The sequence below is a fragment of the Pelobates fuscus genome, chromosome 6 (genome assembly GCF_036172605.1).
Source record: "Pelobates fuscus isolate aPelFus1 chromosome 6, aPelFus1.pri, whole genome shotgun sequence".
Taxonomy (NCBI): Eukaryota; Metazoa; Chordata; class Amphibia; order Anura; family Pelobatidae; genus Pelobates; species Pelobates fuscus.
Genome location: NC_086322.1, coordinates 128,549,486 through 128,565,288, shown reverse-complemented (window position 1 = coordinate 128,565,288; position 15,803 = coordinate 128,549,486). Strand labels below are relative to the sequence as shown.

Genomic DNA, 15,803 nt, shown 5'->3' with positions numbered 1-15,803 from the left:
TTAATTTGTAGATGTGCCAATTTCTATTGAAACCAGAAATGTAAAGGGGGAGGAGGATGATAATCTTCACACAAAGTATTTGAACAAGCTAAAGTGCATTTAGGGGGTCTAGAGTGTCCCTTTAAGTTCTCAAATGCTTTGACTATTTAACCTAGGTTTGTAGTAGTTGTACTTTGTGTTTCTTCAACCAGATTAACCTGTTTATTGTATAAATCCGGTATTAACAAATTTGTTTCGAATGTAGGAGCCATGTTTTTTTTTTTTTAAACTTACAAAGCTTTATATTCAACAACAAAAATAAAATTCTTAAAGGGACACTATAGTCACCTGGACCACTGCAGTATAATGTAGTGGTTCTGGTGTCTATAACATGTCCCTGCACACTTTTCAATGTAACTCAGGCAGCCACTGGAGGTGCTTCCTGTGTCAGTGCTGCAGTGTGCAGCACCTACATTCAGCGTCTCGACGCTCTGCATGTAGGCGCAGAATGTTCCCCATAGAGAAGCATTGATTCAATGCATCTCTATAAGGAGATGCGTTTTGCAGCGCATGCGCAATAGCCTCCCAATACTTTCCTATGGGAAACATTGGATTGTCTGAGATCATCAAACTTGATAATCTCAGCCATAGAGGCAGAGCCAGTTGAAAGGAGACCAGCACAGCATGGGGGAAAATGTTTTTGTAAAAACACCATTCCCTGAGACTGGAAAGGGTCTGGTCACCTAAACACACACAATGACACTGACAGACTCACACATTGCTTTTTTAAAAATGTAATTTATATACCTGTGGGGTCTAGTGAGTGACCGGCTGGGGAATTGTGGAGGCAGGCGACGAGGGAGCTGTAATCTCACTACTCCGCTCCTTTGTGCGATGCTTAGTGAGAACGGGGCTGGAATATATAATATCCCGGCCTCACTAAGCGGCGCACAAGGGAGCAGAGCAGTGTGATTACAGCTCCCTCACTGTCCAGCAACAATACATGCAGCCAGCCGCCTCCTCAATCCCCCAGCTTGCTGTCTACCTTGCAGGTAACGTGACTCACATCGCAGGTTCCAAGGAAAAATTCCTATGCACCTGGGATTTATCAAGCCCTGGTATAAATAGTCTCAAACTTCTCAAAATCTGTTGCAAGATGGGTGTATTCCTTTTGTGATTGTAAGTGCAAAAAGAAAAGGCCACAATATGATGCTACCTCAATGTCAAAGGTTCTGGGATTTTGCATTCTCATAACTGTAAACCCAGAGGGCAAACAATTACTGTAAATATTTTTTTCCCTTAATATAGTGGCAGTACTTGCATGGGTGTTGTAACTTCTAGGAATGAACAGGAAGCTCTGTAGAAAATCCAGCTTAAAATCACATTCAGCCCACTTATTCTTTAAATATAATCTCCACCAATGATTACCAGTCACAACAAGAAAACAGACCAAATAACTGCAAAAAGTATATACATTTTTTTAACCCCTTCAGCAACATGGGATGGGGGGGGGGGGGGGGGGGGGTAGGAGGGAGAAGGGCACAGCAGTGCCAGGAAAATTTATATGTTTTCCTGGCACTGGAGAGTCCCTTTAAGGAAAAAAAATTATGGTAAGTAAAAAATTTCTGTTTTACTGACTTAGATGTGGGATATAATAAGTCCCCGAAAAATTTAAAAAAGGTAGGAAGATCAATAGACAATCGCCTAAAGCACCTTTCAAGGAAGAGACATCTAGCCTGCAATGCTTTATAAAGGTATTAAATGACGACCATGTTTCCATTTTACAGATATCTTCCAGAGAATCAAAAGGCGATTCCACCCATGAAGTAGCCATTGCTCTTGTGGCATAGGAACAAACTATTAAGGTAGATTTACTTTGTAAACCAATTTAATATCTTCTGTAAGCCACCCAACAACTCTTGGTCTAGAAGCCTCCTTGCCTTGAGAAGATCAATGAAAATTAACATAAAAGATGGTGTATTCTGCTGAGCAGTGTATATAAAATTTCCAATGTTTTTTTTAACTTATGTTCTGAATCTGATGATGAAGGAAGAATGGGTTGATGAACAGTCTGTTTTGAAATAACTTTATATAAGGAGCAAAAACCAAAATAGTCTTGGATGTAAAAAATAAATTCTGCAGCAAAGTGTTTATCTCCGCAACTCTAGCAGATGTGATGGCCACCAGAAATGTTTTCAGACCGAATTTGTAATGGATCTTCACAACTTTCAGAACATCTTGTTAAAAAAAAAAAAACGACCATTGGATTGAAGGTTTAGTAGACAGGTAATTGTAACCCTCACACCAAAATCCTACCAGTGGATGTTAGAGTAGAAGAAAGAATATCACTTGCAACAGTCTGGTCATCAATCTGAACATCTGTAATGTTTCCATTGGCAGGTATTTGTTTTCCAGGAGAGGTTCTGAAGGTAGACGTTCCAATACAGAAACATCGGTTTTATTCCTGAAAACCAACTTGTGTTTGGGCATTGTGGAATAGCCACCAAGACTCTTACTCTGTCTGCCCTGATTTTGTTTGTATAATCCTTGCAACAAGAGGAATTGGTTGGAAAATGTAGGCCATCTTTAAATTCCAAGTTATTAATAGGCAGTCTAAGTAGGGACGAGGACTGACATGAATACTGCAACCTTCTGTTTTTTTTCTTGTAGCTATAAAGTCAATGTCTGGAAGGCCTTTTTCCATTTATTACCAAGCTTGGAGGGAAAAAAAAAACGAGGTCAAGGGACCATTCTGATTAAATCTGGAAAGATGTTTTTGGGCCTTTGATATGAGAAGCCATCAGATTCTAGTTCCTCTATTTTATGACTGACTGCAAAGTACTTGTAGATATTTTACCTGTCCCTCCCTGCTTATTCAGATATGTTACATCATTATGTCCAACTGTATTCTTACTGCTCTTATAGTTGGATGAGGGGGCAGCATCTCTTGCAGACCAAATTCCTTGACAAAAATGAGAATGTCTGCAGCATCATTGGTAAATGTGAGCCAATATATTTGTCGATTAGTTAAGAATCTTGATTTGTTCCCCATGACAGCTCTTACTTTTTTTTGATAGGCTGAATTCAGGTCTTTGTACTTTCTTGACCATTTGCCCAGGATTTTCCACTGAAAGGGGTTTTTGTTCTGCTTATGCCCATTTCAGTAGAGTTGAGGTCAGTAAACCTAGAGCACTCATGGTCTGATAGTACAAGATTTTTTTTCTTTGTAGGAATTCAAATTCCTTTTACTCATTTTAACTTTTCCACTGGAAGACAATGAAAGGCATCTGGAATCTATTAAAGATCTAGGAATTGTATTCTGGTAGGCTATATTTGATACTTCCTCCAGTTGATTATAAAACTGCTTATGTAGAGAGAATTGTATTTTAAAGGGACACTAATCAGCCAGACCACTTCAGTCAATGAAGTGGTCTGGGTGCCAGGTCCCTCAGGTTTTAACCCTTCAGATGCAAACATAGCAGTTTCAGAGAGCCACAAGAGGCGCATGTGCGATGCTGGATGTGAATTTCACATCCATCGCACAGAGCGTCCATAGGAAAGCATTGAGAAATGCTTTCCTTTGGACACTTTGAATGCGCGCGGCCCTTGCCACACATGCAGCGCCACTGTCGGAAGCTGACGTTGGCGGGGAGGAGAGGTCACCAGTGCAGAGGGAGCCTGGTGCTGGATTAAAGTAACTGAAGGGGTTTTAAAACCTTTGGCCCAATGGGAGGGGGACTTTGAGGGTGGGGCACCCTCAGGGCACTATAGGGTCACAAAAGCTGCTTTGCTGACACTAATGATCTTGTAAAGTTTTGTTAGAATATTTTTTTTTGGAACCAGCCATCGAGGGAAGGAATAAATATCAAAAGTACAAGTTCAGTTAAGAGAAAACCGGATATGAAGCACCTTAACCACTAGTATTCGGTTATGGTACCAGAAGCGTCATGGCAACCCCCCAGGACCTATGAGCACTGCACCCCACCTCCACTACATGCTATGAGAGTCAAACTCCTATAAAGTTACTGGCCAAGAACAGCAGCCAACATGTTAAGTACTATACCACTGAGCTGGATGCCTCCAGTTCTTACTAGGTAGTGAGCAGAGTCGAGGTGAAAAAAAAAAAAATATATATAAAAATGAGAAGTCAAGACAGTTTTTGCAACACTATATATTTGGATGCAACAAAGTCCTTAAAATTAACACATTCTGGGCACACAAACAACTTAGTGTCACCTGGAGTTTGCTGGCACCTTTAAGGCAGATCTGCCAGCAGTCCCAAGACAGTTCAGTGCAATTTTTAAGTTTGAGAGGCTCTACATTAATTTGCCCCACTAGTCAAAAAATAAACTGCATGCATTTTACTGCAGGACATTCATTGAATCTTCAGTTCAAAGGAAAGAAAAAATTAAAAGTAAAATTCCACATCTGTTTTGCTGTTAATATTTATTGTAAAATATAGAGCCAGATAAACAATGCTAACTGCCCAGTCAGTCTGCAAACAGCTTTTATAAAAACATATTTAAAGCACATATCTAAAACAGACAATTTACAAAAACGTAAAAATTATAAAAGTACTAAAAATAAACTTTGTTTCATAATTCTGTTATTTGGATAATTTACCAAAAAGTGATTGAGTTACAAAAACAAAGTTCTCATTATTGCAATAACTGTACATGGTTTACTTTTATTACTATACATTAAAAACAGTCCTTTCCGCGAAGTTATGAGAATATAGACAGTGTCTCTGGAGGGTCAGTTAGTGATACACCATACCACCTACAAAACAAAAATTCAGTATTAGTGGTCTGATAAGCAAGTTAATGTGTGAACTTTGCTAATGGAATAAGAATATTAGGATTTCAATTAAAGGATTACAGGGCAGCAGACACCATGGTTAACACTCATTTTTTCCCAGAAGTGCTCTACATTTGGGAGTTTCTTTTTAGAACGGCTTCTAGTTTTGCAGTAAATGTATATAGCTTAACAGCATGGTTTGCAGAGATTCTATTCACACGTCTACACAATATGTACCCTTGCACAAAGTTATATTCAAGTTAGGGAAAATATAAAATAAAAACCTGCACTATGACTAAATCAACTGAACCTGCAGGCTTTTACTTATTGTTTAGTAGACATGCTTACTCAGCCTTGCCAGATAAAGCTGCCGAGGAACGCCCTTCGCAACATCACACCAGGTCTAGTGATCAGTGAGGCTTAGTCTCAGTTGACTATAGAAAGCATTCAGCCTATGAGTGCACCCTTAACGTGTATGGATTGGTACAGAGTGAGACATTTTGTCAAAGGATAAGCTTCATGGGAGCAAGCAGGTCTTTCTACTACAATGCGTAGACAGTTTAGTGTCAAGTTCAGTGTAGACTCAACTTGAAGTAGTTATGGTGCATAGAGTGTTCTTTTAGGCTAAAACCGTTGTGTCAGTGAGACCAATGGAGTATTCTACATTTTGTGAAAGTGTTAACTGCAAGCAGCACTTACTTTTGATGCTTGTATTTCTCACGAACAGCCTGCTGCTGGTGGTTTGCAGCAGAAACGTAGGCCTGGTAGAGATCCATGATACAGGGTTTGAGGCTCTCCAAGGAATAGTTTGTTAGCTGGACCAGCGACTCAGACTGGTGGAGAAATGAAATTGAGTGGTCAGACAACATTAAGGATCCAAGCCATGACATTTCACATTAGAAATGTTTGTGTAGAGAGTGTTCATTATACAAAGTTTTTCCCCTTGAAACTTCAGAGAACATTTCAAGCACATAGAGCTTGCTGTAGTGCTTAAGTGTTAAGTTACACTGTCCAGGAATTTTAAATTATATCTTTGTCTCACATTACTGGTTGTAAGTGGTTCCTGTCTCACTTGCTTTGAATTACAGTGGAAATTATAGGCTGTGCGGACCACTATTTAAATACTTCAATGGGTTGTAGTGTCACTCACTAATTGCATGCATATGCAGTTTGTGCACCAACCTTAGTGTCCAATAGACATGGAAATTTTGTTCAAAAGGGAAAGTCTTCGAGTAGCCACAAAGTCCTGTGGCCAAGTAGATTTTTTTGACACCCGATTAAAGATATTCAATGCATATCTGATTGTATCTACCAACTAGTCAAAGATTTTATGGAGTATTCATTTTAAGGGCACCTCTGTTTATAACACAAAGCAATTTCATACATCCAAGAAGCAAGCTGATACATACCCAAGTTTCATCATTGAGTGTGTAGTTAGCAATTACATAGGCTGCTGCAGCAGTAACTGATGGCAAGTATCTGAGAAAAGGATCTGCATCTGTCAAGCTGAGCTCTCCCAGGTACTATGAGAAAAAAAAAGAAAAAAGTGTTGCACAAGGTGACAATGAAATAAGATGAATTCTGGATGTTAATGGCTGTACGTTGTTAAAGGAACACAAACATGTACTCCTGACCCTAGTGTTAAAACCACCATCTAGCCCCTTCTTGCTTCCCTAGATATGGTAAAATTTTACTTTTATTCAAGTCTGTAGGTGCTGGCTCTGTCCCTGACATCAGAAGTTGTCGTTGAGCCAATCACAAGGCTTCCCCATAGAATTGGCTGAGACTATCAAGGAGTCAGATCAGCGGCAGAGCCAGCACAAGTCAAACAGCCCTGGCCAATCAGCATTCTCAGATTAATTGAATTAATGCATCTCTATGAGGAAAGTTCAGTGCTTGCATGTAGTGAGTAGACACTGAATGGCAGCATTGCCCCAGGAAGCACTTCTAGTAGCCCTCTGAGTGGCCAGTGAAGGTATCCCTAGGCTGTAATGTGAACACTGCCTTCTCTCTGGAAAAGAAAGAACAGTTACTGCAACAAGCATTAAAGGAATGATTCTACTCACCAGAATAGAATAAGCTGTAGTTCTGGTGACTATCACGTCCCTTTAATCATGCAAATGAAGCACAAGCTCTAACGAGCATATTGACCAAGGATGAGATCTTAAGTATTGATATCAAGTTGCATTGTCCCCATTATTGGGGATAGAAACCAGTTTTAAGTGGTACACTTCATGTTATAGGTCAATACCTAGTTAGGCAAAGACATGTTCACACTTTAACGGGAAGATTTCACTTCTGGATTGTTTCATTTAGTGGTCTATATTGCAGATTGCTTTTGATTACTGTATGCAAGCCTTCAAGCCAAGAATGGAGTTTACATAGATTTTAACCTAGTGCATTAAATGCAGTTTGATGGTCACATGTATCAGTGTCCATTCTGAAATGGATAGGTATGACACTTACCATACACAAGCATTCAGTTTTGCGAGATACAGGATGCGCTTGGAAATATTGGTTGAGGTACTGTAGAATTGTTGGAGCAGCAAGGTCAAAGGAAAGCACTTTCAGCACCAAGTGCTCCATTTTTAGAACTTGTTTCTTAGTGTATGTATCATCTGTAATGTATACGAACTCTGCAACTTCAGGAGGATAGATCTCTTCAAATTTTCTGTGTGTAAAGAAATCTAGAGTTTAGACCAACAGAAACTGACATTGGTATATGAAATGATATATGATACATGCAGCTTGTTATTCAGATATTTATGGCCATGAATTTACCAAGAGAAAGAATGTGTTTAAGCAAATGTTAATGCAATATGGAGAAAATACAGAGAAAGGCTACTTATCAGCCTTCCAAATATTGTATTCTGAACTAAAATATGAGAAAATGGTACATTTACTAAGGGCATGTAAGATTCTGGACAATATCATGTAGTGGCAATTTTTGTTTGTTTTCTTGTGGTATTTGTAATATATTGCCCTCTGTATTAATGACTGGATTCTTAACCAGAACAAGTTTATTTTCTTGAATAATGAACGATTGAGTATTTGATATGGATAGTGGTAGAGGTTTAAACAGAAAACAAAAGTACAAGATTCTGTTACAGGCAACATGAGGTGAGCTGTTTTATGCAACTTACAAATACAGCCAAATGCATGTGTACAAGACACTGTACTCATACAGGACACTAAGCACCAACACAACTTATGCAAAATAAAAAAATTATATAGATAGTGCAACTGCAGTTGCACTGCTCAATTCCCTGCCATTTAGCAGTTAAAGGGGCACTTGTAATTATAACCATTTCATCCCTTTGAATTGTTATAGTGCCTGGAGTCCCCGGCACTGTCCCTCCATTCAGTGTCATTTTAGATTAGATTAGTTTAATATTAAATAAGGGTCTATGGCTGCAAAAACACTCCAACATTGAACCAAACTGCATTTATAAATTAGAATGGCCATGTTAAAATACATACAATAGGTGGAACACATCTGATGATTACTTGACTTAGGGAATTTTAAAGGCACTGCCATTAAAATTCCTTAAGTCAAGTAATCAGATGTGTTCCACCTATTGTATGTATTTGTTTTATGTTGTTTAGAGTGGTATAAGGGGTTCCCACTCAGATGGTTTATAGCATTTATTGCCAACACATTTTGTTTATTGTATTTTCCATGTTACATGTTAAAGTAACTAGCGTCACAACACCCATAAGCATTTAGTAATGGTGTCATGGTGATTGTTTAGGAAATTGCCAAAGCTAAAATATATAGTTCAGAAAACTGTTGGCAGTCCAATTAAAGCGGGACTCTAAACCTTTTGTATCTTAAGTCTTTCATAAAAGTGTGCAGTGATGTCAGATTTTTGCACAAAACTTACATTAGGAAGCCTGGACTCTGTTCTGGTAATGTATACTGGTGTGTAATTGGACACAAAACTACAGATCTTAATCTTCAGTATCTCAGCTTGCAACACTGCAAATACTAATTCCTGCCACCGTGACCACTTTTAAACCAGAACTGGTAATGGTGGGTGGAGTAACTGTTTAAAGTTATTTGATCGGCAAAAACTAGCTCATTGTAGAATCCAAGTTTGTGGGAATATTACAGAGGGAAATCTGTTAGACTTGTGCATGTGTGATCAGACATCCAAGTTTCAGCAGTTTTGCAGAACCGAACAACCGCATAACTATCTGGAACTTTTTAGCTTAAAAAAGCACACAGAAATGGCCCTTTAACCACTCAAAGGTCTAGGGTTGTGCAGCTCACAGCCTGGGGAGCTATTAGACTGACTCCCCAAAAGTAACAACTTTGGTTAGTCTCCAGGCTGGTAATATACCAAAGGTTACCTGTCTATCCGTGTAGCAGGAAGACACAAAATTCAGTTTGTGGAATTTATTTTAAATTTGGACTAGCAGAATTTCTGTGCACAAGTTTACAATCCATTGATCTGGCAAGGATAAATACTTACGAAGCTAAAAGCATAGCAGCAGTGCCAACCAGTTGAAGTTTCCCTCTGAGTACAGACATTGACGAAAGAAACCTATCAATGTAGTTTACAGCCAGATACAAAGTTTCATTTTGCAACTTATACTCTTCTCCAACTTCCACCAGCCAGTCAACAAGGATGGCCCGCATGTTGCTAGTAATGTCAGGTTGTTTATTCAGGTAGCCAGATTTGGGTTTACATTTTATCTGCAATAATAAAACAACGGTCAGGAAATAATTTTTTCCAGTGTCATGCAAGTAGCTTCAATTAAGGGACACTAACCACAAAGACAATCTTAACAAAGCAGTTTTAGGGTATAGATCATGCCTCTGAAGCCTCAATGCTTAATTATCTGCCATTTTGGAGTTCACTTGTTTCTGTACATGGACCTCAGGTCACACCTCCACGAGACTCACAGTCTGCATGAAAACAATGTTTTTTACTTCTCCTGCTCTGTAATTTGAACTTTAATCACATACAGGTGGCTCCTATAGAGTCTAGCAAGTTATTGAGAGGAGAAATTCTAAATTAGTTTGCAATAAAGGAAATGTTTCCATTAGATACAAGGAGTGTTTAGAAAGCCTGGCTAAGTCACATGCAGGGAGGTGTGATTGGGGCTGAACAAACAAAGTAACAACTGATAAAAGTGCAGAGAATTAAGCAGTGTGACTGAAGGCATGATCTGTATATAAGAATTGCTTTATTACATGGACACTACAGTTGCCAGCACAACTACAGATTATTGTATTTGTTCTGGCAAGTATAAGATTTCTTACTGACTTTTTGCAGTAAACAGTCTTTGCAGAGAAAAGGCAGTGTTTACATTATAGCTTAGTGATACCTTCACTGTCTACTTCTCAGATGGCTACTAGAGGTGCTTCCTAGGGCAGTGTTGCACAGTGAGCAACACTACCATTCACTGTCTCCACCCTCTGCATGCAGACACTGAACTTTCCTCATAGAGATGTATTTAATCAATTCATTTCTATGATGAGATGCATATTGGCCAGGGCTGTGTTTGTCAAGGAGGTAGATCATGGGCAGAGCCAGCACAAGTCAGTCTCAGCCAATAATACTGGCTCAGAGAATCACTTCTGATGTCAGTCAAGCAGACAGATTAGGGGCAGAGCCAGCAGCTGCAGACTAACAAAAGCAAGACAGTACTATATTTACAGGGTATGGGAGGAGGGAGAGCAGGGTGTCTAGATTATGTCTAACACTAGTGTCAGGAATACATGTTAGTGTTCTTGACCCTATATAGTGTCTCTTTAAGCTAAAGTTGTTTTGGTGACTAGTGTCCCTTTAACTACATATCTATTAAGATGTGGTCTCAGCAAGGAAATAGCCAGTATCTGTGCTGCCACCAGTCTCTGCAGAAGCTACAGTCTTAGCACAAGTACTTGCTGTAGCCAAGCACCTGTTCTGTCAGAAGTAGTGAAGATGGGCAGTGCCCAGTGGACCACAGGTTTAAAAAAAAAAAAAAATCTGTATCCATTAGTAGGATGGCACTCCTATACTGGTTCTGGTACTTGAAGTGTTTCATTAATGTTTTTCAGGTTTAAAATATTGACCTCCAATCTGGGTTGATCACACACTAGATCTTAAACCTGCTTGCAGCAAGTCCCATTACACTATTACTGGCTAAATTAAGGGTGTCTCAAGCTTGTAACAGCCAGCATACCAGATCATCTATTTTCCCCCACACAAGAGGTAACAGTGTCCCAGCTGATTGTATGGATGAAACTAGAGTAGACAGACCAGGTCTGAATTGGTGTCACATGGTTCGACAAGGAAGAATAAATACCTCCATTTCTCGGATATACGTATGAATTTCAGTTCTGTAGTCAGGAACTGGATTACAACTCTCAGTTTTTTCCTCTTCAACGACAACCGACATATCCATAGGAGAATCTGAAAAGCAGTCATAGAACTCTTTAAAAAGTAGTAAGATTCATGTTTTAGCCACCCTGTACATAAGTCTTTGGGTTTAACCGTAGAAGACTTCTGGAGTCCATTGTAATTTTGCAGTTTACTGTTCTATTACTTTCAAACTTAATCATGTTTGAGATCGTTATTTTACAGTTGTCCTGAATACCTAGATAATTGTTTGTTAACATTAAGATACGTCACCTTTGTTTTGACAGAATATATATATATATATATATATATATATATATATATATATATATATATATATATATATATATATATATATATATATATATATATATATATATATATATATATATATATATATATATAGAAGAAACATTGAAGTGCTACAAATAATTGCAACTTTGCATGTTACCAGTACACTAGCTTTACGTACCAAAGCTGGAATCCATGGGAAGCTGGATTGGCGCAAGGGGTTGTCTAGTTCCAAGAGATATTACTACAGAGTTTAGTTTCCGCAGATTTTCATCCAATACTGGCTTTTTAGCAGCTGGCTGTTTCTTCTGATTGGCACAGTCTGGCTCATCAACGTGTATAGTGAATGTTGGCTGTTTGCTAGCTGCTTTTGCAGCTGGGATCTTGCCATAGTTTTCATCGTTTATGCCCAGAGGATTGTGTACTGAAAGAAACTGAAAAACCAAATGTTACTTTACTTTCTGTTGAAAATATGCACACATCCAAATAGCCACATGAGATCTTGCATGAAAAGCACAATAGCCCGGTAACTTGTTTATTCATATTAAGTAGAATGTTCCTGCAGAAGGGTTAAACTGAGCGTTGTTTCATAGTGAAGTTCAGCATACTCCAAGCACCATGATCACTTCAAATAATTTAAAGGAACACTAATGTTAGGTATACAAAAATGGTATTCCTGACACTATAAGTCTACATAGCCATTTAGTCCACCAGCCCTTCTTCCCTCCAGTTAAAAAGCAGAGTTACTTACCTGTTTCCAGCCCCATCCACACTGCATCCCTTTGGCAGAGCAAACTTTACACTCAGCCAATACAATGCTTTACCATAGGAAAGCATGGCAAAACTCCATGGGGAACATTCAGCGCCTCCATGCAAAACAATGTGCAGCAATATCCCAGGAAGCACCTTTAGAGGCAGTTTACGTGACTACTGCTGGATGTCCCTAGGCAAGACAGTGTAAAGACAGTGTTCCCATTAAAATGCCTGCAGGGACATCTAGAAACCAGAAGTAGATCAAGCTGTAGCTCTGGTGACTATAGTGTCCCTTTAAGTGGTCATGGTGCATTGAGATACCCTTTAACCCCTTAAGGACCAATCTTCGGGAATAAAAGGGAATCATGACATGTCACACATGTGTGTCCTTAAGGGGTTAAGTCACATGAGGCTGTTGCAGACGTTAGCATGCGATAGATTCTAGATTAAACACTGTGCAAAGAATGATAAAAAAAAATTGTGAGGAAGTGTGTAGAGACGAGAGACGCTGTGAGTTAGTCTGGGTAGGCATGGCTACAATAACCGATTTAAATCAGCTCACTTTAGTATAAATGGGCATGTCCCATCCCCTTGTCTGTCGTCCCACACCCATGACCCTTTTTAGCAGAGTTATACAAGTAGGAACTGTAACTGCTCCCCAGGCATAAAAGGTGTTAAAGTCCTTTAGGAGATATTCCCTTTCCAGATACAAAAGGCTGCTACCGATACACCAATCTGCTGAACGAACGAGAACAGAGAAGGGAGGTCGGTGGCTTCAGCGATGTTCGTGAAGAATAGTGTTAGTTTCCAGTTCCATGGAATCGTCAATGAACAACGCTGTGCATTTGACTGTTTAAGATGGCCGCCATGTGTTCAGCTATACAAACGACGGTCACCCATCGCTCGTCAATTAAGCTGCGGTTAACTGCAGTTTCTGGGAGGTAAATTGATGGCACACTCGCTACACAGGTGGTCCGGTCATTCGTATGTTCAGTAAATTCAGTTTACCAAACGCCCTGACAGAAAGGCACAAACAAGCCTTTCTGCAGGGAGAAATAAAGGTTTTTACATGGGGCCCATAGTCCAGAAGGCAAGCAACCAGGCTTCTCTAGTGCTGAGGTTAGTTTTGCCACAGGAACCATTTCAGATTTACAAACAGCAGGTCAAACAGTTGACATAATGAAACTTTTAGTCAATCTCCATGGCCTTTAATATTTTATTTGTATGGGTACATTCACCTCCCTCCAGCGCCACATCAATTTCCTGAAATGGCACATCACTGACCCTCAGTGATGTCAGAGGACAGTGGAAGTGCCAGTGCATAACGTCAAGAGCAAAACACATGCAACACTGGCAGGTCACTGCAGAGCAGCATGTGTGCAGAGCCAGCCAGTGTGCTAATGAAGCTGCTTTGTGTTCAGACCATCTGCAGGGACAGCATTTATCCGAGAAGGCAACAAATGAGGACTCCCTACATACATAGACCTGTTACATTGGCACCATGCAGTGTGTGTTACACCCCCACCCCTCCAATGGGAGTTAAATTGTAAAATTTAACAAAGCATTGCCCAGCTGGATCTGTTCTATCAATGCAGGTTAATCACAGTAATTATTAGTCTGTATGAGAGCGACAGGCCAGACACCAATACTAATCGATAGCTATGGCAGGTCAAATTGGCGGGATGGCTGGCAACCACACACATGACTCCCAGCCAGACACCATTCACAATGTGTCTCAATGCAGGAGATCAAAACACATGATCAGATCTCAATGCAGGAACCCCCCTCCACCTCCGAGTATAATAACCTCCTGCGAGTGACGGGAGTAGTAATATGAAAAGTCCCTATCAGCATGCCCCTAGCTAGGCCCCGCTCCCCGGCTGGAGGTCTCTCCACCGCTCCCTGGCTGGGGGTCTCAGTCCCTGGCTGTCGGTCTCCCCAGTACCTGTGCTGGCTGTGCTCCCATGCCCTTGGTGACTTTGGGCAGCACCCGGCCTCGCTGGTTTCCGTGCAGCACTCCGAGCACGGTCCGCCCTCTGGGGGCCGCGGACTGGGCCACGCCGTGCTTCCCGGGCTGCACATTCTCCTGGTTCTCCCGCCTCAGCAGATGCTCGGCCATATCGCGATGTGAGCCCCGGAGAGGGCGCTCGGTGACCGGGTGCTCGGGGAGGGCTCGGCCCGGGGTGGGTGAGAGGCTGCGGTGTGCGCGGCCCCGGCCCTGCCTGCTAATAGAGCCTCTCCGGTGTGGCCGTGAGCCCGGTGCCGCCTGGCCTCCCTGCAGATCCGCTCACTGTGCACAAGGCCCGACCGATCTACTATCACCACTACCCGCTTGCGATAACTTGGCGCTACACCAGGCACTGCTTTCTCAGTTCAAGTAGCCCGCGTCTATTGAAATCAGCCAATCAGAGCACAGCCCAGGCTGACGTCACAGATTCTACGGCGGCCCGGATGGACGAGAAAAGGGGAGAGATCAGCTGTCTGGCCGTGACGTCTCTTTGGGGGGTGGAGCAGAACGATTAGAGCCATCTGTGCGTTCCATTGGAAGTGACAAATGCACAAGGGAGAATAGGCGAGCTGCACTGGGCACATGTTCACAGTTTGGGCTATGGCGGCCCAAAATGTGTTATTAAATTATACATTCCTCCAGGCTTATTCACTAGACTCCACATTTTTAGAAATTAAAGGCGAATGGAAAAACTGAGGCAGAAATAGCTGATCTGGAAACAGCATCCCCCAACTCAGCCATTGTCACAACTTGGCTCTTATTTAATTTGCAAAAATCCAGAGTTTAAGGGATTGACCTGTAAATGTAAATTCTTCTGAATTTCTAATTTTAGTCTGGAATAGAAAAGAAATTACATTTGCGTAAAGTGAGAGTAAAAGGGGCACATTTGAACTGGATCACAGCTGACCATATCCAAATGTACCAGTTTTGGAATCTTTGTGGTCAAAGTTCAAGCGTACTGGCTCTATGAATGATCACTGTGCATATAGACAAAACAAGCAAAATTTCTGTGAAAATCTGAACAATAACCTATCAAACCCTAGAAACTTTTGGAAAGTCATAAATAAATGACAAACTTCCCTAATCCACTCCCAACCCTCCACTGTCAAAGTGGACAACCAAACCCTGCAACTTCCCTTAGATGTAGCAAATGCCTTTAACAATTATTTTGTCGGATGATACACCACCCTGATTGCCAAGCTAATAATTGACGCACATCCTGAAACTGCAAATGTGGATCAGGCCCCACTAAATTTGCAAAGAGCCAATATAGACAACATAGGCATGCGCACGGGGTGTGCCTGGGCACACCCTATTCCCCGCGGCATGCCTATGTATTGAGACCGGCAGGGGAGATCTCAGGATCCCCCCTGTCAGCTCATGCAGAGCCGGTGCTATCCAAACGCCGGCTCTGCTCTCAGCCTCCCTCCCCACCGAGCCACAGGCAGTGAGGGAGGCAGGAGAGGACCGGCGGAGCTCTTGCCAGCAGCTCCACCGGGTTAGTCTCGCGAGATCTGAGCGTTGCCGCGAGAGTGAACTCTAGCCCCGCAGGCTAGAGTTCACTCACCACTAGACCACCAGGGAAGGATGGCAGAACAAGGATCCCCCTCCCAGGCATAAGGTAA

At 41.3% G+C, this 15,803-nt stretch overlaps 1 protein-coding gene across 1 annotated transcript; it reads right to left on the bottom strand.

Moving 5' to 3' along the window:
- Window positions 1-4,393: 4,393 nt before the first annotated feature.
- Window positions 4,394-14,573, bottom strand: CCNA2 (cyclin A2). Its single transcript, XM_063460036.1, has 8 exons — window positions 14,116-14,573; window positions 11,599-11,851; window positions 11,074-11,180; window positions 9,252-9,475; window positions 7,243-7,447; window positions 6,186-6,299; window positions 5,476-5,609; window positions 4,394-4,758 (listed from the first exon to the last, which is right to left on the bottom strand). The coding sequence occupies exons 1-8, from the start codon at window positions 14,287-14,289 to the stop codon at window positions 4,704-4,706; spliced, it is 1,266 nt and encodes a 421-aa protein (XP_063316106.1). The 5' UTR covers window positions 14,290-14,573; the 3' UTR covers window positions 4,394-4,703.
- Between the last annotated feature and the right edge of the window lie 1,230 nt (window positions 14,574-15,803).

Bases quoted from the DNA above. Each gene is read 5' to 3' on its own strand.
- CCNA2 (XM_063460036.1), bottom strand. From the start codon at position 14,289: ATGGCCGAGCATCTGCTGAGGCGGGAGAACCAGGAGAATGTGCAGCCC. The intron at 11,852-14,115 runs GTACTGGGGAGA...TTGGTTTTTCAG, and splicing joins TGGGAGCACAGCCAGCACAG to TTTCTTTCAGTACACAATCC. The intron at 7,448-9,251 runs GTAAGTATTTAT...CTTTACACACAG, and splicing joins GCTGCTATGCTTTTAGCTTC to AAAATTTGAAGAGATCTATC.